Source organism: Lethenteron reissneri, chromosome 52, assembly GCF_015708825.2.
Source record: "Lethenteron reissneri isolate LAM-NWPU_2019-01 chromosome 52, ASM1570882v1, whole genome shotgun sequence".
Lineage (NCBI taxonomy): Eukaryota > Metazoa > Chordata > Hyperoartia > Petromyzontiformes > Petromyzontidae > Lethenteron > Lethenteron reissneri.
This window is the reverse complement of record NC_083830.1, coordinates 7,699,444-7,722,235: the sequence shown is the minus strand read 5'-3', so window position 1 is coordinate 7,722,235 and position 22,792 is coordinate 7,699,444. Positions and strand designations below refer to the sequence as shown.

Sequence of the window (22,792 nt, the reverse complement as noted above, 5' to 3'; positions counted from 1 at the left end):
CACCTTCATTCTCTCCCCCCAACTTCTCCCCCTCCCGTCACTTCTCCCCTCACCCCCCATCCCCTACTTCTCCCCCCCGCCACTTCTCCCTCCCCCACAGTTGCATAAGTCGTCGTCGGGTGACCCTTGCGGTCGCCACGAGCCACGTTCCTCCGCTGCTGCTCGGCCAAGATAAGCAATGCAAGACAGGGAACGACTTCAAGGGTTTCCCGGACAACGTGCGGACCCACACGCGACCCACCACGGCCCCAAGTCTCCAGCACAGGCCATGATCGATCTATTTAAAACGATTATATATACACAAATATATATTTCTTCTTGGTTCTTTCGGTAAAGTCATCACGTAGAAGGGAAATAATAAAATAATAAAATAAAACATCATAAAATAATTCTCACGACGTTTCGGCCACAACGCAAGCAGCCGTCCTCAGGTGAAGACCAGGTCTGTCGGGGAGACAGCGTCTGAATGAAACACCACCACGCTTGGAGCATATATTTAAGCTGGGTTGGAAGGGGGAGAGCGCCTTGACAAAAGAATTTGCATATCAAGAGGAATTTAGCATATTTATGGTAAATGCAGATGTGTGATTAGTACTACTTGTGGAATGCGTAGGAGGTGGGCGGGGGGTTTCAAAGTCATATTATGCCCCGTGCATTATGCAGGATTAGCAGCATCAAAGGGAGGGGAGAGACCTGGTCTTCACCTGAGGACGGCTGCTTGCGTTGTGGCCGAAACGTCGTGAGAATTGTATTTTATTATGTTTTATTTTTATTATTTTATTATTTCCCTTCTACGTGACTTTACCGAAAGAACCAAGAAGATGAATCCCTGCAGTCACGAAAGCTTTAAATCGAAACAAATATATTTGACCAGGTAAAGGCCCACTGAGCTACAGAAGCGGCCTGGCTATCACGAATGATTCGTTCTACTAAGTGGCTTATCGTCACCACGTGGACATGTATAGCGGCCAAAATAAGATAAACGCGTGATGTTGATTCTAAACGTGGTGGTGGTGGTGGGGGGGGGGGGTGAAACTCGAGGACCCGGAGAAAAATCCACGTGACCACGGGGAGAGAGAGACACGCAAACTCCAAATGTACAGCAGCAGGCGTTCGGGTCAGGATCGACCCCACGATCATCCTGTATACCAGGCGAGGTAGTTAACATCTCCTAGCCACCGTGATGATGATGATAGAGATAGAGACATGCAAACTCCAAATATACAGCAGCAGGCGTTCGGGTCGGGATCGAACCCACGACCTCCTGCATACCAGGCGAGGTAATTAACATCTCCTAGCCACCGTGATGATGATGAGAGAGAGACACGCAAACTCCAAATATACAGCAGCAGGCGGTCAGGGTCGGGATCGAACCCACGAACTCCTGCGTACCAGGCGAGGTAGTTAACATCTCCTAGCCACCGTGATGATGAGAGAGATAGAGACATGCAAACTCCAAATATACAGCAGCAGGCGTTCGGGTCGGGATCGAACCCACGACCTCCTGTATACCAGGCGAGGTAGTTAACATCTCCTAGCCACCGTGATGATGATGAGAGAGAGACACGCAGACTTTAAATGACAAGCAGCAGGCGTTCGGGTCGGGATCGAACCCACGACCCTCTGTATACCAAGCGAGGTAGTTAACATCTCCTAGCCACCGTGATGATGATGAGAGAGAGACACGCAGACTCCAAATATACAGCAGCAGGCGGTCAGGGTCGGCATCGAACCCACGACCTCCTGCATATCGTGCCAGCAGCCTTCATAGGCGATCGCGAACAGCACTTGTCCCAACAGCTCTGTGTAGACTACCTAGGACTTATTTGTCTTTGTAGTCATCCCCCCTCCCCCCCCCCCGTAGAGTAGAGAGCGCAATTACGCGTGAAGGTGTTTTGAAAGAACTGTTTTAATTGTATTTATATCTTGTAATGCATGGCACATATTGGATATATACTGCTACATATAACACGTGAATAAATGTATATATATATACCATAGCACATTAGGACACAACTTTAAATGCCATTTGCTTTTTTTTACGATCAGTGGAAACAAGAAGATGCTCGGTGTAGTCGGCACTTTGCTTCGTTCATCATTTCGTCAAAACAATTTTACTTTGCTTTATGTAAACCCCCACCTCTCGCTCACTCTCTCGGTCACTCTCGCTCACTCTCTCGGTCACTCTCTCGCTCACTCTCTCACTCGTGCCGGTTGACGACTGACACCGCACTCTATTTACAAACGCAGAGTTCCAAGCGGTTAAAGGTGCAGCCCCTGCAAACGTGCTCGCTCACGGCACCGTCAGCGGAACGTAAGGGGACCCCCCCTCCCCGACCACTCCTTAACTCTCCCACCACGCTCAACTAAGACCGTCTTCGAAAGAAGGCAGAGGCTGAACGCGACACTTTAGCCCCAAAGCCACACCCAGGCCGCTATCGATCGACAAAAACCTATTTGCGTATGGCTCGCGGGTGCGGGTGGAGGTGTCGGAGCGAACGTGGCAGTGAGCCGTGACCGGGAGATCGACAACGCAGCCGGCGACCTCTGCTGGATCGTATCTCCGGTCCGCTTGCCGACAAAAACGCCGACCCCCGCATTAATGCTCTGACCGTGTGCTTTTAGGAGTTAACTTTGGGGCTGTCCATAAATGACGTTACGCGATTTTGGACGATTTTTTACCCCCCCCCCTCCCCTTTGTCACACGGCGTCACAAAAAGTCAGACCCCCCCCCCTCAAATATGACGTCACAAAGCTCGCCCCCCCCCCCCAAAAAGAAAACATGCTTCAAATCGCTTTAAACTATTGTCATCGTAATGGGTGTTTAATGTGGCGCTGCGATCTGTTGTTGTAGGAGAAACATTTATTAAAAAGTATATTTAATTAAGTAGAACGTGTTGTCTATATTTATTTAAAGTTGCGCATTTTGATGTGACGTCACATTTCCCAACCCTCCCCCCCCCTCGTCACACATCGTCACAAATGTCTGACCCCCCCCCCTAGGTGCGTGACGTCATTTATGGACGGCCCCTTTGCAGCAACAACAAATACAACAGACAACAGCACTGTATTTGTAATACGGTGTTTATGAGTAGCAATCGATTCTTAACTTTCGATTTAAAGCTTTCGTGACTGCAGGGATTCATCTTCTTGATTCTTTCGGTAAAGTTACGTAGAATGGAAATAATAAAATAATAAAAATAAACATAATAAAATAATTCTCTGAGGACGGCTGCTTGCGTTGTGACCGAAACGTCGTGAGAATTATTTTATTATGTTTTATTTGTATTATTTTATTATTTCCATTCTACGTGACTTTACCGAAAGAACCAAGAAGAAGATTCTTAACTTGTCCTTCATAACATATATATTTTTTTTGGAACGGTATATTTCAGTTGTTGTGCACTCTGCCATCGTGATGAGCATTGGTGGCTGTGCTGTGCTGACGAGTCCTAATCGAGAGGAAACTGGTCTCGAGTCTCCACTGCCAGCCGGTCAACTTTTTTTGGGGGGGCTCAAATTCATTTTGACGGTGATCTCAGACGAGAGGGCCCAACAATGCCGTTGTTCAGGAACTGTCGATGAGGTTTTTTTGTGTGAGAAACGCACAAAGGCTGTGTATTGTCAGGAACCTGTGGGGGGTTTTTTCCCGACCTGTAACCGTCTTTATTTCTGCAATAGACGTACTTTTTGCGGGGGGGCGGTTAGATCGCTTTAAATGTGAATGCGTCGTCAAACCCGCTACCACCCGACACAGCTCGATTGGAAAACATCGTGGGTTTTACTCTCCAACAAACAACACCGGCGCGTGCTTAACCAGCAACGAATTTAAATTTCGATTTAAAGCTTTCGTGACTGCAGGGATTCGTCTTCTTGGTTCTTTCGGTAAAGTCACGTAGAATGGAAATAATAAAATAATAAAAATAAAACATAATAAATAATTATCACGAAGTTTCGGCCACAGACCAGGTCTGTCTCCTCGACAGACCTGTTCTCCACCTGAGGACGGCTGCTTGCGTTGTGGCCGAAACGTCGTGAGAATTATTTTATTATGTTTTATTTTTATTATTTTATTACTTCTATTCTACGTGACTTTACCGAAAGAACCAAGAACAGCAACGAATGATCACGTTTTGTTTGCGTGGCACATCCTTGCTTATTGGCTGTGTCGGGTGGTGGTGGTGGGTTTAACGACACATTTATACTCTAGGTTCTTTCGGTAAAGTCACGTAGGTAGAACAATTAAACAAAATAAAAGTAATATATCACGACGTTTCGATCGCAACACAAGCGGTCGTCCTCAGGCATTTATATTTTAAAAAAATATCTATTATGGATATTGGTCGCAAAAACCTTACCACTACTCGGTGTTAAACTGTTTGTTTCTCCTACGACGATGATGGAGATGATGATGATGACGATGACGATGATGATGACGATGATGACGACGATGATGATGACGATGATGACGACGATGATGGAGATGATGATGATGACGATGATGGAGATGATGATGATGACGATGATGACGATGATGATGACGATGATAATGATGACGATGATGACGACGATGATGGAGATGATGATGATGATGACGATGATGATGACGACGATGATGACGATGATGACGATGATGATGATGATACGACGATGATGACGACGATGATTATGACGATGATGATGACGACGATGATGATGATGACGACGATGATGATGACGATGATGATGACGACGATGATGATGACGATGATGATGATGATGATAACGACGATGATGACGACGATGATTATGACGATGATGATGACGACGATGATGATGATGATGACGACGATGATGATGACGATGATGATGACGACGATGATGATGACGATGATGACGATGATAATGATGATGACGATGATGGGACTTTCCTCGTCCTCTGCATATTTTGTCGCTCGGCATCACACATGAGACGACAACACAGAAAGCAGTGCACTACCTTGTGTGTGTCACACACTAGCAGTGAGACAACCTTACCTGTCACGCAGGTAATATGTCCTCGCTAAAAATATCATATTCTCTGGATTATTATTCTTTAAAGACGCTCTGGAAAGTAAGACTCACCCACCAAACATATTTTGTGCCCGGTATGAAGAAAGCTATACAAATCTGAGTGACACACACACACACACATACCTACCAGAATGTAAGACGCACACCCCAACTTTGCTTTAAACTACTGTACTTGCAGTGGGAAGTGCGTCTTATAATCCAGAAAACACGGCAGCACGTTCCCTGGCAGCTTTGGGTTATTTAAAAAAATGGAAATTCCCAGCCCTGAAGTATTGCTTCGTTCATGGGACCTTTTTTGCCAGTATCAAAGTATGAAATGTATTTTTCTTATTGCCTTTGTTGTTCAAAATCCACCAACATATTCTTGTTACATAAGCAGGTCTTTTTTTCACGAACTTAATTTTTTTATTATTTGTATTTAACTGAATTTTGGTCGTGGGAAATGTAACCACGCCAAACCCACACCTCATGTTATGACTCTCCCTTCTCTGCCTCCCGGCGACTAAATCATCACGTGGTTATTGTCATCTCTTCTGGCTCTCTCCTTCCTCTCATCTCCCTCCACTCCCCTGCACGCACTCTCCTACCTCTCCCCTCTCATTTCCCTCCACTCCCCTCCACGCACTCTCCTACCTCTCCCCTCTCATCGCACTCCACTCCCCTCCACGCACTCCCCTACCTCTCCCCTCTCATCTCACTCCACTCCCCTCCACGCACTCTCCTACCTCTCCCCTCTCATCTCCCTCCACTCCCCTCCACGCACTCTCCTACCTCTCCCCTCTCATCTCGCTCTACTCCCCTCCACGCACTGTTCTACCTCTCCCCTCTCATCTCACTCTACTCCCCTCCACGCACTCTCCTACCTCTCCCCTCTCATCTCGCTCTACTCCCCTCCACGCACTGTTCTACCTCTCCCCTCTCATCTCACTCTACTCCCCTCCACGCACTCTCCTACCTCTCCCCTCTCATCTCACTCTACTACACCTCCACGCACTCTCCTACCTCTCCCTTTTCATCTCGCTCTACTCCCCTCCACGCACTCTCCTACCTCTCCCCTCTCATCCCACTCTACTCCCCTCCATACACTCTCCTACATCTGCCCTCTCATCTCACTCTACTCCACTCCACGCACTCTCCTACCTCTCCCCTCTCATCTCACTCTTCTCCCCTCCACGCACTCTCCTACCTATCCCTTCTAATCTCACTCTACTCCCCTCCACGCACTCTCCTACCTCTCCCCTCTCATTTCACTCCACTCCCCTCCACGCACTCCCCTACCTCTCCCCTCCCATCTCACTCTATTCCCCTCCACGCACTCTCCTACCTCTCCCCTCTCATCTCACTCTACTCCCCTCCATACACTCTCCTACCTCTCCTCTCTCATCTCACTCTACTCCCCTCCACGCATTCTCCTACCTCTCCTCTCCCATCTCACTCTACTCCCCTCCACGCACTCTCCTACCTCTCATCTCACTCTACTCCCCTCCACGCACTCTCCTACCTCTCCCCTCCAATCTCACTCTACTCCCCTCCACGCACTCTCCTACCTCTCCCCTCTCATCTCACTCCACTCCCCTCCACGCACTCTCCTACCTCTCCCCTCTCATCTCACTCTACTCCCCTCCATACACTCTCCTACCTCTCATCTCACTCCACTCCCCTCCACGCATTCTCCTACCTCTCCCCTCTCATCTCACTCTACTCCCCTCCATACACTCTCCTACCTCTCCTCTCCCATCTCACTCTACTCCCCTCCACGCACTCTCCTACCTCTCATCTCACTCCACTCCCCTCCACGCACTCTCCTACCTCTCCCCTCCAATCTCACTCTACTCCCCTCCACGCAATCTCCTACCTCTCCCCTCTCATCTCACTCCACTCCCCTCCACGCACTCTCCTACCTCTCCCCTCTCATCTCACTTTACTCCCCTCCATAAACTCTCCTACCTATCCCCCCTCATCTCACTCTACTCCCCACCACGCACGCTCCTACCTCTCCCCTCGGTGGGATGAAGATGCCTGAGGCATCAACATCGTGGCCGCATTGAAAATGCACTGGAAGTTTGATTCGAGGTTCTGGTTGATGAGCGGTCACGTATCGAGGCAACGACACTCGGCAAAGGTCAAGGTGCAGCCACACTTGACAACCTGATTCAATCGCAACTAGTTCTATGCCAGTATGTGGCTCTCTACTTAAGCCTGTGGGTCTCTGTGTGTAAATCATTGGTGACCGGTCTGAGACCATCACACTCGCCGCACTTCAAAACCCGGTTGAATCACGGCTCGTGCTATGCGCGTGTCTGTGGATATCTATGCGAATCTCAGCGCGAGTCTCCGGATCTGTACATGCATCTACGGGTCTCTGTGTAAGTCACTGCTGACCGATCTGAGATCATCAAACTTGCTGCACTCGAGAAGCAGGTTTATGAATCAAGGTTCAGCGGGCTGCAACCCCCTTAAGCCATTCGGCCATTTCAGAAATTGTCCTTAAAAAAATCAACTCTGAACAAAAGGCCATGTGTTCACAAAACATTCATGGGCACAGGCACCTGCTCTTTAAATTTGCGGACTGCTGGCAGAAGGGCGTCCACGGGAAGCAACCCTCGCAGGTAAGTTGGCCAATTCTTCAAAGCTTCACCTCTTTTCCCCATTGGCCCCAATCCCCCTCTTCCCTCCCCTCGCCCCTCCGCTCCGCGCCCGTCCCTGCCCTGCCCCTTCCCGTGACCCCCACGTGTTAACGGTCACTCATTCCTCGGCCCTTACATGCCTCTCCCCGTCAAAGCAACTCCGTTTTGTATGACCGCTGTTTAAAAACAATGTAGAGCACCTTCTGCTTAGGTATTCTATAAATGTGTAGTGACACAGCGCTGGAAGCTGTCCAGCAGCGGCAACTGCGGTGGACAGTGCACATGCCTTCGAGCAGATCCACGGTGTGTGTGTGCGCCGGCATGGCGGAGGAACTGGGGCAAGGGTCACGGAAGACCTCATCAGGAAGCCCCTGGAACCCGTTGGTGGGTTCGAGAAGGGAGGCGCGGCTAGGGTGGAGCCAGGCCACGCCGAGGAGAATAAAAGCAGCTGCGAGGGAGAGCTCCGGGCTGCCGGTTTTGGGAGTGGACTCGTCTCGTCGTCGCTGTCGTGGTCGCCGCCTTCGTCGCTGCCGCCTTCACTCGATAATTGTTGCGCTGGCCGGACAATTGTTGGCTGTCTCGGTCGACGCCATCGGTGTAAAGCGGCCAGGGTCGTGGCTAGGCTGGGCTGTACGGTAACGAGAAGGAAGGAGGCGAAGCCTGCGTGAAACTAAAGAGTGTTACAATAAAGAAGGTGCATCCCGCAACTACCTCAGTCTCCGACTTGTGCTACACTACAACTATAACAACTTAAAATAAGATGCTAGCCATAGAGCTCTTGAGCAGGTTGTGTAGCGGTTAGCCCGCTGCGGTCTCCAACTTACGTGTACAGTCATTCTGAACAGCTTTTTGTGTTAGTTTGTTGGCTACGTACGGTGGGAAAGAAGTGCGACATACAGTCCATACATACTGCAAGTCCTCGTTTAGAGGCATGCCTGAAAAGTGCCGTGTTAAGCGAAAAACAAACGTTAATTGAAAACAAATTTTCCCCATAAATGTCTCACAATCACGTCTACTCCTGCGTGTGAAACTCAAAGATAGGGAGTGCCATTGCCAGGCAGTATCAGTAGGGCAAGCTGGGGGTTCGTGAACCCGTCTGTGCGGACATTTGAGACCTATCCCCTCGGTCTTCTTCCGGGCATGCCGATTTCCTCCCACACACACACTCACGCAGCCACAATCTCATTGCGTTAAAAGCAACTGGCTTCAACATCCGCTATGAAACAGGAACCTCCGAACAACAACAACAACAATCAGTCTAAGCACGTTACTTTAGAGCCCATTGGCAATCCACTGCTGGATGAAGGGCCTACCCATGCATTGTCAGTCATGGGCGATTGTTTGTAGCAGTGGCTGGGAATCGAACCCCGAACTCAGGTGCGCTCACCACTTGCGCCACCACTCTGCCCTTCTGAACAATCACTCCTTGTTAGGTAAAAGTTTTGGAACGTTTTTTTTCTTAAATTTTCGTTGCTTAAATGTCCCGCTTCTGGCTTATTTGTATTCAGATTGTAAATGTTGTGGATTTGCTCTCCAACACACCGGTGTGCTGTACAAGTAAGGAATTGGCATGCTCTGTTTACGTGACAAACCTTACTCATTGGCTGTGTCAGGTGGTGGCGGGTTTAACGACATATTTTATATTTACGCAATCTAACCCAAACAAACCTATATTATGGACGTATTTGTATAATTATGCATTTCAGACTTTATTCATTGGCTCTATATTAATTATATATATCTACATATATATGTCCGGAAGTCCATTTCCACACACTTGTGGTCCCAATATTTATGCCTCGTCTGGAATAAGACAAACTGTGGTCGATATTAAACTAAACATTTCTTTATCGCGATTATGATTTGCTATTTTTTTTTATTTCTCTTATCTGTTATTGTTTATTATTAATGTGTTTTAGCGTGACTTGTTGAGTTTGTAGTAGAAGCGGCGGTGTTGTTTTTTGTTGATGAACCCCGATTTAAGAGCTTATTGGCTCACAGGGCACTTGAAAATAAACTGAACTGAAGTTAACTGATTCGAGCTGCACTTAAAGTGACTCCTGAGAATTTTGACTTCAGTCACACCCCAGGTCACTCTTACAAACCGAGACCAGATCCTGGTCTTTTGCATTCTCACCGGGCTTAAAAAGAATATTTAAACTTGAAATTGACATCAGCAGCAAGGTATTCGAAGTCCCGTTCGGCACTTGGTCGTGAAAATGGTATCCTCCGCTGAATTATAGATGTCACATTCAACAGCGCAGAAGGATGACGAAAGGACAGTAATTGCCTTCGCGATGAAATCCTTCCGGAGAATTTCTAACCTTTCTTACGGAGATCCGTGCGACGAACAGGGAAGTCCTGGCAAGGACAGACACGGGCAGATATAGTTTGTACAATGCTACCACAAGGTCGCGTCAGGCACAGGAAGCTGCGACCCAGTAAGCGTGGAACGTTGGGACAACGTTGGTCTGAAGGTCCCAACCACAGGGCAACGTTGGTGCCCACCGATGTCTCGTCTACCGGGCGAAGACCCCGGGGCCGTCCCAGGACACGCTGCTGCTGGCGGGGCGATGTCGCTCGGCTGGCCTGGGAACGCCTGGGAATTCCACAGGAAGAGCTAGAGGCTGTGTATCGTAATGTATAGTAGTGTAGTGTATAGTAGTGTAGTGCATAGTAGTGTAGTGCATAGTAGTGTGTATTGTATAGTAGTGTATAGTGTATAGTAGTGTAGTGCATAGTAGTGTGTATTGTATAGTAGTGTATAGTGTAGTGTATAGTAGTGTAGTGCAGAGTAGTGTGTATTGTATAGTAGTGTATAGTGTAGTGTATAGTAGTGTAGTGCATAGTAGTGTAGTGCATAGTAGTGTGTATTGTATAGTAGTGTATAGTGTATAGTAGTGTAGTGCATAGTAGTGTGTATTGTATAGTAGTGTATAGTGTAGTGTATAGTAGTGTAGTGCAGAGTAGTGTGTATTGTATAGTAGTGTATAGTGTAGTGTATAGTAGTGTAGTGCATCGTAGTGTAGTGCATAGTAGTGTGTATTGTATAGTAGTGTATAGTGTAGTGTATAGTAGTGTAGTGCATAGTAGTGTGTATTGTATAGTAGTGTATAGTGTAGTGTATAGTAGTGTAGTGCATAGTAGCGTATTTTCATGTATTCTAGTGTAGTAAATAGCAGTGTAGTGTATAGCAGTGTAGTGTATAGCAGTGTATAGTAATGTAGTGTATAGTAGTGTAGTGTATAGTGCAGATGTGCATTGTAGTGTATAGTGTATAGTAGTGTATAGCAAGGCAGTAATTATAATATATATTGGGGGGGACACATCCCCCCCAATATTCAAATATGCTCAAAATGCCCCCCCCCCAATATATTGCTATAAAATATATTTCTGTTAATATGATTGTGGTTATAGTTGTACTTTATTAAACCCTAATCTCTGCCATTACATACAATGAAACAAGAAAAGGTAAACAAAAAGAAAAAACAGAGCAATGTAATACAATACACTATTAGACATTATTGTTAAAAATAAATAACAAGTCCATCCCATGTGGTAGTAATTTTTTTTATATTTCAGCCAGGAAATTAGTTTTCAAATTTAGATATTTTTTCTGGGGGGAGACCCCCGGACCCCCTGGAAGATTTGCTCCCCCCAATGTTGACTCCATGGCTACGGCCTTGGTGTATAGTAGTATTGTGCTGGAGTCTGTCGCCAGGAAAATGGAGGTGTGGACCGCCACTAATCAACACGCTGCCGCCACGACCCCCACCAGGGCAAGCGGATCGAGAATCGAACGAAGAAGCAAAGGGTGATGGCTGAACGGCTGCAGGGACGTTAATAGAAGAAACACTGGACGGTGCTGGGGGAAGCCTATCATCTGATTCGTAATCGACCAGAAAACCCCGTCTCAACAGAGAGTGCGGGCCAGTGTACAAACTCGTGTAAAAACAAATTTACTGAGCCTATGTGCATTGTGCAAAAACCATCAACAATTCCTGAAGAAGTGCCATTGCAGTCATCTTGTCTTGTATGAATGTGGTAGCCACTCGTGGCTGCAGAGGGGATCATATGGACTCATTACAAACAACCTAATTCACTGCGTAGGTTTTCACGGTTGCGTTGGACAGCTCTCCAATGCAGTGGCGGCTCCTGCAAAATCTCTCAGGGGGGGCAAATGTCTGGATGATTGATAAGGATAAGGTCTACCCATGCAATGGATAAATTAACAGCTTAAGCATGTAAAGACAACTTCACTTCTTTAATATTAATGAAAAATAAAGTGACTCTTACAATACATCTTGTTTGTTTCTATACTCACTATTAATACAATCCACTCAAGTTTCTTTTATTAAAGATTCCACTAGGTGGCGACAAATTATATTGTTGGATGAAACGTGCTTACGTATGATGACGTAAGCACGTTAAGGCGAGCCCTCCCGGAAGCCATAGAGAATGCATTGAAGCGCCCCCCGTTCGAAAAAAAACATCTTTGAATGTAAGTCTATGGGGCCACTCAGGGCGATTCTCAGCCAGAGTGAAATCGCCCAAAAAGAGGCGGTACTCCACAGAACGTGACATGACGCTGATTGGACTATATCCAGAGGCACAGTGACGGCTAGCGTGACTCTGTGGTTGAATGACATTGGTGGTGCGTCGCCCAATCGCCCTAATGAAGAAACCGCCCCTGCTCCAATGGATCCTCTCGATTTCCCATCGTATGCGTTAATGATGATCTTTCTCTGGATACTTCAGTCCCCACTTGTACACACGGGTGACGACCTTTCTCCGGGGTATCCCTCGATGTTACGGGCGTTCGGTCTCACGAAATGTCGCGTTGACGCGATCGACAAATTTACGGGCGCTTTTCTAACAACGAAATCGAATTTCCGAGTCAATGGAATTTCACAAATGGCCACGCACCGCGACATCGTTTAAAACGACATGTCACCCAGGCGAGGCTGCGTTGACCAATCCGCGACAGCGTCACGTGGTGTGTGTCCCTGCAGCGCAAAGCAGCAATGCCTCCAACATCGCCTTGCCAGTCATTCCAATGTGCAGCGAATCTTTTGTGAGTTCCCTGAAAAAAGTTTGATTGTTTTTGTTTTAAATAAATTATTATTCAATCCTTTTCATATTTATCTACTTTACATATGTCAAATTTGTCTTTTGAAAATGTACATAGGTGTAAAAAAAATAGGTTCGGAGTAGAGATGGGAATGATTGTTGCAAACACAATTTCGTTTTACTCGTGGTGGGGTTTGTTGTTGTTGTTGTTGAAGATCGCATCCCTTTTCGTAAACCGAGGGATACCCGTACTCAAGTTTCCCCCGGACCGAAAACAAACACTGGCCAGTCTCCGTCGGAGCCAAGTCGACGAGCGTCAAGAACCAGCGGATACGAGCAGCCGCCGGCCGACGCCTCTCTACATCATTCCAGGGAGATCCGCCAACCCGTTCAATTCAATTTGCCCCGAAGAATCTCTCGTCCAGCACGTGGACCACGAAAAAATATCAGACGTCGTACCGAACACCACACGAAACGACGAGAAAACACAGCGGAGAGAGAGAGCTACAACAGCACGTGCCAGTCGAGTCACGTTCATTCTTCTTCACATTTGCGCGTCTATTGATGCCCACGTATCGTGACGTTGACGACCAATGTCAACCCGACGAACGGGCGCGTTTATCACGCCCCCTAACTTGAATACGTCAGTGTGGTGACGTCACAACGAGCGCTAGCGATGTGGTGGCGTTTTCAACAGAAGCTTTAAAGTCGTGTGTATTAGTCAACGAAGCTTCAAACTAGCGTGGGACGGTCCATGATGTGCGACCCATGTGTGTAGCTACGGAGCTATTTGTCACTTGAGGTAACTTCTTCTTTAAAAGGATCTTCCTTGGTGTCACCACTTTCCTATGCCTCGCCTCTGGGAGGTGGAGGAGAATGGTCGCTTGTGGGTGCTGTCTTCGTGTCTTCACGACTCGTGAACTCTTCACTTGTGCTGGCGGAAGTCACGTCCACCTTGGTGGCTTTGTCAATTTGCTCCCCCTTCTACTCCTGCTCCTGCTGCTGCTCTTCCACCTCCTCCTATTCCTATTATGTTTCCTCCTCCTCCCTCTCCTTCTTCTGCTCCTCTTCCAGGTCCTCCTGTTTATTTCCCTCCACATTTTTCACGAGCCAATCCTTCTGCATGACCACCTCCACCATTGCCACCTCCTCCATCACTTTCTTTTTCACTACTACCTCCTCCTCTTTCTCCTCCTCCTCCTCCTTGGCTACCACTTCCTCCATTTTATCCTCTGCTACCTCTTTCTCCTGCACTTCCTCCTTCCCTTCCTTCTCCTCCTCCACCACTTTCTCCTCCTCCGCCGCCACCACCACCCTCTCCTCTGCCAATTTTTCCTCTGCCACCACCTTCTTCTTCTTCTCCACCTTCTCTCCCTCGGCACCCACCTCCTTCTCCACCACCTCTTTCTCCAGCATCTCACCTTCTACCTTATCCTTTTCCACCACCTCCGCTACCTCCTCCTCCTCCACCGCCTCTGCCACTTTCTCCACTGCCATCATCTCCTCCTCCTTCTCTACTTTATCTTCCTCTGTAACCACCACCTTCTTTACCGTGTCCTCCTCTGCCACCTCCTTCTCCTCCATCTCCTCCACCTCCTTATTGGCTTCTTCCTCCTCCACTGCCATCACCTCCTGCTGCCCTGCCACTTTTTCCTCCGCCACCACCTCATCCTTCTCCACCTTCTCCTCCTCTGCTACCACTTCCTCCTTCTCCACCATCTTCTCTTCCACCGCCTCTGCTACCTTCTTCATCTCCTTCGCAACCTCCTCCTCCGCCACCTCCTTCTCCACCTTGCCCACCATTTTCTCCTCCTCCACCTTCTCCTCTTCCACCACCTCTGCTACCTTCTTCATCTCATTCGCTACCTCCTCCTCTGTCACTCCCTTCTCCACCATCTTCTCCTCCTCCACCTTCTCCTCTTCCACCGCCTCTGCTACCTTCTTCATCTCCTTCGCTACCTCCTCCTCTGCCGCCACCTCCTTCTTCACCTTGTCCACCATCTTCTCTTCCTCCATCATCTTCTCCTCCTCCACCTTCTCCTCTTCCACCACCTCTGCTACCTTCTTCATCTCCTTCGCTACGTCCTCCTCCTCCACCACCTCCTTCTCCACCTTGTCCACCATCTCCTCCTCCTCCACCTTCCCCTCTTCCACCGCCTCTGCTACCTTCTTCATCTCCTTCGCTACCTCCTCCTCTGCCACCTCCTTCTCCACCTTGTCCACCATCTTCTCCTCCACCTTCCCCTCTTCCACCACCTCTGCTACCTTCTTCATCTCCTCCGCTACCTCCTCCTCCTCCGCCACCTCCTTCTCCACCTTGTCCACCATCTCCTCCTCCTCCATCTTCTCCTCTTCCACCGCCTCTGCTACCTTCTTCATCTCCTTCGCTACCTCCTCCTCCTCCGCCACCTCCTTCTCCACCTTGTCCACCATCTCCTCCTCCTCCACCTTCTCCTCTTCTACCACCTCTGCCACCTTTTTCATCTCCTTCGCTACCTCCTCCTCCGCCACCTCCTTCTCCACCTTGTCCACCATTTTCTCCTCCTCCACCTTCTCCTCTTCCACCACCTTTACTACCTTCTCCTTCATCTCCTTCGCTACCTCCTCCTCCGCCACCTCCTTCTCCACCATCTCCACCATCTTCTCCTCCTCCACCTTCTCCTCTACCACCACCTCCGCTACCTTCTCCCTCATGTCCTTCCCTACCTCCTCCTCATTGTCAAACACTAACACGCCTACGATATCTTCATTCATTTCACTCATCAGCTCTAAATCGTCTACATTGGTCTCGCTAACTTTGAGCTCTTCCACAACCTGGGGGCCATCACCTTGAGCGCTGCCAGGGTCAAAATCAGCATCATCACCTCCACTACGAACAGAGATTTTGGCCGAGCAGAGATCCACGGACGTCATTGCACTCTGTGCTGCGTCGCTATGCCCGTGATGAACATCGACGCTGGTGGTGCTGACTCCCAACTGTGCCAGTGCAACGGTGACCTCCGTTACGGTTGAGCTCGTGCCAGCGTTAGTCTTAGCATTGTCCAAACTCCGGTGACTCATGGTGGCCGTGATTTTGACCAGAGCCGAGCAACAGGGGGGTGGTTGAGCAACGATGGCGGGGTCGCAACCTCTATCTTTGGCCTCTTGCCTCATTGCATCCAAAGTGACCTCTAATTGTGCGTACGCTGTGTTCTTCTCCCTCACTGTCAGTGGCATCGCGGTCACCTTTCAGAGTCTCTGACTGCGTCTTGTTTCCCTCCTCTCTTTCCTCAGCTTGCTGGTCTTCTTTGTAAGAGACTGTTCTAAGCGTTGTCTTGATCTCGAGGGCATCCTCTTTGCTCGCTCCCGGTTCTGTCGTCACTAATGCAGCCATCATCGTCTCTTTGCTCGAGTTGGGGTCTGCTGCTTTGTCCTCTTTCAGTTCAATCGCAGCTTCTATTTTGGGTCGACGAGGAAGACAATCCTTTGGCGTGAAGATCAGAAGGAGACTTCAACTCAACCTCCTGGGTCGACTCTTTCTGCTCCTCAATCACGGCCGTTGTTTTCGGGTCACAAAACTCGGCTTTCAATCTCATCAGCTGGACTTGCATGGCGGTGATTTTGGACGTCATGCCCACGATGCTCTCTTGCATTTTCAAGAAGTTCTCTTTGTCGTGAGTGACACCACCTGAACTCACCATAGTGGTCTTCATCATCTCCTCGTCGGACCCGTGGTGCCTCGAGATCTCCACCACATCGGGGATTTTGGCCATCTGCCCAGACGTCGCCAGCGTGTCCTCCTTTGCCACCTCCGCCCACGGTGTCAATCTTATCCGCGTGCAGCTGCATTGCATCCAATTCTATCTTCATTTGGTGAAAGCTGCTTTGCATCTCGTTAATATTTGCCTCAATTTCCTCCAACTCGTCGATCGCCTGTGCCTCACGGTCTGCAGCTGTCAGCATGGCTTCGTCCGACGGAGCGGCAGTTGTCTTGGATACACCTTCATCGTCATTTTTGTCATCAGTGGAACCTTTATTTTCATCCTTCGCGCTTCCCTCATGTGACTTGGCCTTAATGATGTGTGAATTGAGGAAAGAAACGTCACTCGTGGGTGTCAGGACAGCTTCATCCATCGCCGAATACTGCTTGTTGGAAGACTTCCTCTTCGGTGGTAAATTCATCTTTATTTCAGTCACGTCGTCCTTCATGAGAGCGATCATGACCTGTATGCTGGTGAGAGCCTCTCGCAGTTTCAAAAAGTCCACGTGTTGAGTCCCAGCGGGTGCAAAACCGGCACTTGATTCGCGATCATCTGCAACTTCCTCGGCTGTGACCGCATTCGATCTGGTCCCTGAATCTTCTTCATATTGCACGTCTGTCGTGCTAAACTTCACATCGTCCGCTACGTCCTCTTGATGATCTGCAAGAAAACGATAATTATCTTCAACTTTAATCACAACAGATTCTACCTTATCTTTATACATCACCACTTCTGTACCCTGGGGCAGTTCATCTTCTTGCTGCTCCTGCTGCACTTTGAGTTTAGTGTCATCAACTAAGGTGGAACCATCTCCCTGAACTTTCACAAAACCTAAATTTTGTTCAACTTCAATCACATCAAATTCTTCCTTAGCTGTGGCTATCGCCTTTCTAATGTCCATCACATGACGCTCTTCCTCATCTTTAGCTGTCGTCTGTTCAGCTTTTACCACATTAGATATATCCTCTTCTTCAGCTATCATTTTTCAAACTTCCATCACATCAACTTCTACCTCATTTTTAACTATTGACTTTAAACATTTAATTACATCATATTTTTTCATCTTTTTTTCACTTCTTCTCCATGAGATTCTTACTCTTGTCTAGCGATAATTTTGTCCACGTCCATTACCTAAGATTATTCCTGATCTTTATCATATTTTTCGACATCAATCAATATTTGATTCTTTCTCATCTTTAGCTTTCATCTTTCCAACTTCCATTACATCACATTCTTCTTTATCTTTAACTATAATCTTTTAAACTTCAATCACATCAGATTCTTCTCTCTCCGCTTGACCTGTCGTCTTTGCCACTTAAATAACATTACATACTTCACTAATGTAGCTATCGTCTTTTCAACCTTAATCACATCAGATGTTTCCTTACCTGTTGTAGTCTTCTTTTCATCTTCTACCACACCCGCTTGTTTCTTGTCTTTATCTGGGGGCGGTTTGGCTTCCTGCTGCTGCAGTTGCTCTTCGTGATGCTGCTGCTGTTCGCTTACTGTGCCACCGACAGGGCCACCACCATCCACCCGAACTTCCGCAGAAGCGGAATCTTCTTCAACTTCCAACACATCAGATTGTATTTCATCTTTAACGTTTGTCTGTTGAACTTTCACCACATCACATTCTTCATTTTTAGCTTTCTTATTTACAACTTCTATCACATCACATTCCTCCTCATCTTTAGCAATCGTCTTTTCAACTGTAATCACTTCACATGGTTCCTTAGCATTAGCTATTGTCTTTTGAACTTTAACCGCAATAGATTCTTTCTCATTTTTAGCTATTGTCTTTTCAACCTCTACCCCATCTAATTCTTCCTCATCTTTAGCTGTCATCTGTTCAACTTCAATAATATCGGATTCTCCCTCATCTTTAGTTATTATTTTTTCTACTTCTACTCCTTCAGATTCTTCATTTTTAGATATTGTCTTTTCGACTTGAATCACATCAGATTGTTCCTCAGTTTTACCTTCCGTCTTTTCAACTTCTATTCCATCAGATTCGTCTTCATCTTTAGCTGTCGTCTTTTCATCTTCAATCACAACAAATTCTTCCTCAGCTTTAGACATCATCTTTATAACTTCTACCCCATCAGATTCTTTCTCATCTTTAGCCATCGTCTGTTCAACTTGAATCACATCACATTCTTCATCCCCATGAGATTCTCTCTCCTCTTCAGTGATCGACTTTTCAACTGCAATCACATTGGATACTGCCTTAGCTTTAGCTCTCGTCTTTTGATCTTTAATCACATCACTTTCTTCCTTAGCCATCGTCATTTCCTCTTTAATTACATCAGATTCTTCCTTAACTTTAGCTATTGTCTGTTCAACTTCTATCACATCAGATTCTTCCTCAGCCTTAGCTACCATCTTTTCAACTTCCACCCAATCAGATTCTTCTTCATCTTTAGCTAACGTCTGTTCAACTTGAATGACATCACATTCTTCATTTTTAGCTTTCTTCTTTTCAACTTTTATCACATCACATTCCTCCCCCTCTGTAGCTGTCGTCTTTACAATTTCTACCCCATGAGAGTTTTCCTCATCTTCAGCTATCGCCTTTTCAACCGCAATAAAATCAGGATCTTCCTCAGCTGTAGCTGTCATCTTTTCAACTTTAATGGCATCAAATTCTTCTTCAGTTTTAGCTTCCAACTTTGCAACTTCTACCCCATGATATTCTTCCTCATCTTCAGCTCTTGTCTTTTCAACTTTAATCACTTCACATGCTTCTTTAGCTTTAGCTACGTTCTTTTCAACTTTGATCACGTCAGATTCTTTCTCATCTTTAGCTATTGTCTTTTCAACCTCTACCCCATCTAATTCTTCCTCATCTTTAGCTGTCATCTGTTCAACTTCAATAATATCGGATTCTCCCTCATCTTTAGATGTTATCTTTTCTACTTCTACTCCATCAGATTCTTCACATTTACATATTGTCTTTTCGACTTGAATCACATCAGATTGTTCCTCAGTTTTACCTTCCATCTTTTCAACTTCTATTCCATCAGATTCGTCTTCTTTTTTAGCTGTCGTCTTTTCATCTTTAATTACAACAGATTCTTTCTCAGCTTTAGTCATTATCTTTCTAACTTCTACCCCATCAGATTCTTTCTCATCTTTAGCTAACGTCTGTTCAACTTGAATCACATCACATTCTTCATTTTTAGCTTCCATCTTTCCAACTTCTACCCCATGAGAGTCTTCCTCATCTTCAGCTCTTGTCTTTTCAACTTTAATCACTTCACATGGTTCCTTCGCTTTAGCTATGTTCTTTTCAACTTTGATCACGTCAGATTCTTCTTCAGCTTTAGCTATAATCTTTTCAACTTCTAACCCAACTTTAGCTGTCATCTTTCCAACTTCCATCCATTCAAATTCTTCCCCATCTTTAGCTATTGTCTGTTCAACTTTGATCACATCATATTCTTTCTCAGCTTTAGATATCATGTTTTCAACTTCCACCCAATCAGATTCTTCCTCATCTTTAGACATCGTCTTTTCAAGCTTAATCATATTCCATTCTTCCTTACCTCTTGTCATCTCCTGTTTATCTTCTACCACATACAATTGTTTCTTGTCTACGTCAACTTCAGACACATCCGATTGTTCCTCGTCTTTAGATTTAGTCTTTTCAACTTCTACCCCATCAGATTCTTCCCCATCTCCAGCTTTTGCCTTTTCAACTTCAATCACATCATATTCTTCCTGAGCTAGAGCTCTTGTCTGTTCAACTCCAATCGAATCATATTCTTCATCTTCAGCTAACGTCTTTTCAACTTTAATCACATCATATTTTTCCTTCCCTTTTGCAATCTTCTCTTCAACTTCTATCACATCCCTTTGTTTTTCGTCTTTAGCTTTCGTCACATTGATATCTTGGGGCGGTTCACCTTCCTGCTGCTGTTGTCGCTGTTCATGATGCTGCTGCTGTTCGCTTCCTGTGTCGTCGACAGGGCCACCACCATCTACCCGAACTTCCGCAGAACCAGAATATTCTTTGACTTCAAACACGTCAGATTGTTTCCTACCTTTAGATGTCGTTTCGTCAATATCTTTAGGTGGTTCACTTTGCTGCTGCTGCTGTGGCTGCTGCTGTTGCTCCACACTTTCCAAGTCACCAACCGAGGCAGCAACATCCACCTGAGCTTCCGCAGATTTCTCCTGGTTCTTATCTCCCGATGATTCTTTGTTTGATACCGTCTCTACTTGTCCCTCTTGTGGTGCAGCGGGTTGCTTTGGCATGATTTTCAGATGTGTGTCTTCTTCCAACTAGACACAAAGCAACATCATCCATCACCATCATCATAGTGGTGAAAACTCCACTTCTCCCTCCTCCACAACCATTACCATAATTACATGTAGACAGTTAAGAATGATGTAGACGAGATAGAGATTTAGCGAGGGGTGAAGGGTGCAATGCAGTTATCCACATTAAGCAGTCATCTTCGCGAACGAGTTCCCACGACCCCTTAATCTCCCCCTTCTAACCACTACAATTCCTGTTTCTTCTTCATCATCTTTCTCCATGGCTACTACTCATTCCCCATCCATCCAATACATTCATCGTCATTTGCTCTCGTCAATTTTGCTTTTACTTAATTCATGCATCACGGGCTCGCCCATTACTTCCTCGCATCTATTCCATTCACCTCATCTTCACGGTTACATTCATACGTACCATTGTTATTTGTCTACAAAGCGCCTTGGTTAAGGTTAATAAGATAAGCGCTCCGAAATAAAGTAAAACATTTGTTACGTAAAATATCCCCATGTAGCAAAAGCCTCTTGCACAAGAGCCCGGAAATTTGACGAGGCTTCCGTGGAGAAACACCACATTGATCACATCACTGCAATGCGTGTCATGTTGCTGAGTGAATTCTCACCGTAGCATATTCGCCTTCAGATTGCTCAGCCTTCTGAGCCGCATCGGCAATGCCGTGTATCTCACCAGCGTCGCGGCCTTCCTCTGACGCTGTCCAAAGAGGAGTCTTCTGCATGACCGCTGCTATCTCCTCTTCCACTAGAAGAGTTTGTTCAGGGCTAGGTGGGCGCTCCACAACCCGATCCCCTGGTCGAGTCGATGCCAGAGCTCCGTCGGCCAGGTTTTTAGATGTCTCGCTTGAGTTTGTGTCCAGAGAAGTGCAGGTCGCCGATTCTGAGTCTTCATAGCTGAGATCTGAATCGTCAAAGGTGGTCGCCGGTTTGATCTGCTCCAGAACTTGAACGTCAGGAAGAACAGCAGCAATTATCTCAATGATTCGTTTCGGTTCGATGTTGACATCAGAAATGTCACTGCTGTAGGTTGGCTTTGAAGTTTCTTTCAAGGTTTCGTCCATAAATGACTCTTGCCCTACGTTCACTTCCTTCACAGCGCTAACGACTCCCGTGTCTTTTTCATCATCATTATCATCATCCTCTACAGCAACCGCTGGATCTTTGTTGATGGGGGACATGACAAAAGGTTTTTCTTGTACCCCATGGGGCAACTTCTTAGTCCCGACATCAGCTTTGGAGCCATTAATAATTTTCATGTCGGATTTGGCCAATGCGTGAGCCAATTCGTCCGTGCATAATAATGGTGCAGGAGCAACACCCGTTGATCCGTCAGGGACTAATTCAAGAGTCAGAACGGGATCCGGTGAATTGGATCTTTCCTCTGGAGTCATTCTGGATAAATCCACCTTTGCTTTGGAAACGCCTGTTTGAGTGTCAGTCTCGCTGGAATCACCTGGAATCACGACGGCTGCATCTTCTGCCGGTACGAGTTCTTCCACTTTCATCGTTGGTGCTTGAACTCCGACCCGATTTTCTTGTGTGACCGGAGCTTCATCTCCTGTCGCAATTGCTGCCGTCAAATGTGCCTCAACGATGACCGGTTGCTCGGAAACACTTTTTCTTGTCTTCTTCAAGTCCAACCAATTGCACTGCATGCGGAGCATTTCCAGCTGGATTTTCGAATGCATGCTCACAATGCTCTCTTCCATCTTCACTACTTCTGTCTCAGCGATGCTCATCTTCCTTTTGCGCACCGGATGATCGGGTTCCATTTTCTCTTCTCGTGCAAGATACGAGTCTGTCGCCACTCGGGGTGCATCTGCAGACTGTGACCATCCCATATCTGACGATTCCTCTGTGTGTGGAGGTCGAGGGTCTTCAGAAGATGACTCTCTCTTCACTTCAATTTCATCTTTTGGTTGCATCTCATCCTCCACTCGCGTCTCATCTTCTTGCAGAGGCTTATGTTCAGTTGCATCTTCTCGCTGAACAGATATCTCTTTTTCCACTTGA

General features: G+C 46.8%; 2 protein-coding genes across 2 annotated transcripts in view; both read right to left on the bottom strand.

Moving 5' to 3' along the window:
* Positions 1 to 15,038, bottom strand: part of LOC133355879 (golgin subfamily A member 6-like protein 22) — a 31,365-nt gene extending 16,327 nt beyond the window's left edge. Inside the window, exons 1-2 of the mRNA XM_061573292.1 lie at positions 14,586 to 15,038; positions 14,064 to 14,414 (exon numbers count right to left, since the gene is read on the bottom strand). Coding sequence (XP_061429276.1) covers positions 14,064 to 14,414; positions 14,586 to 15,023 — 789 coding nt within the window. The 5' untranslated portion in view covers positions 15,024 to 15,038. The remainder of the gene's footprint in view (positions 1 to 14,063; positions 14,415 to 14,585) is intronic.
* A 2,521-nt stretch (positions 15,039 to 17,559) lies between these two features.
* Positions 17,560 to 21,437, bottom strand: LOC133355878 (probable serine/threonine-protein kinase kinX). The gene is made up of 3 exons (XM_061573291.1): positions 21,388 to 21,437; positions 17,878 to 20,773; positions 17,560 to 17,591 (listed from the first exon to the last, which is right to left on the bottom strand). The coding sequence occupies exons 2-3, from the start codon at positions 20,744 to 20,746 to the stop codon at positions 17,560 to 17,562; spliced, it is 2,901 nt and encodes a 966-aa protein (XP_061429275.1). The 5' UTR covers positions 20,747 to 20,773; positions 21,388 to 21,437.
* Between the last annotated feature and the right edge of the window lie 1,355 nt (positions 21,438 to 22,792).

Coding starts and splice junctions, on each gene's coding strand:
- LOC133355878 (XM_061573291.1), bottom strand. CDS start 20,746: ATGCCAAAGCAACCCGCTGCACCACAAGAGGGACAAGTAGAGACGGTA. Junction 17,592..17,877: donor TGAAAAGAAGACTACAACAG/GTAAGGAAACAT, acceptor AATTATCGCTAG/ACAAGAGTAAGAATCTCATG.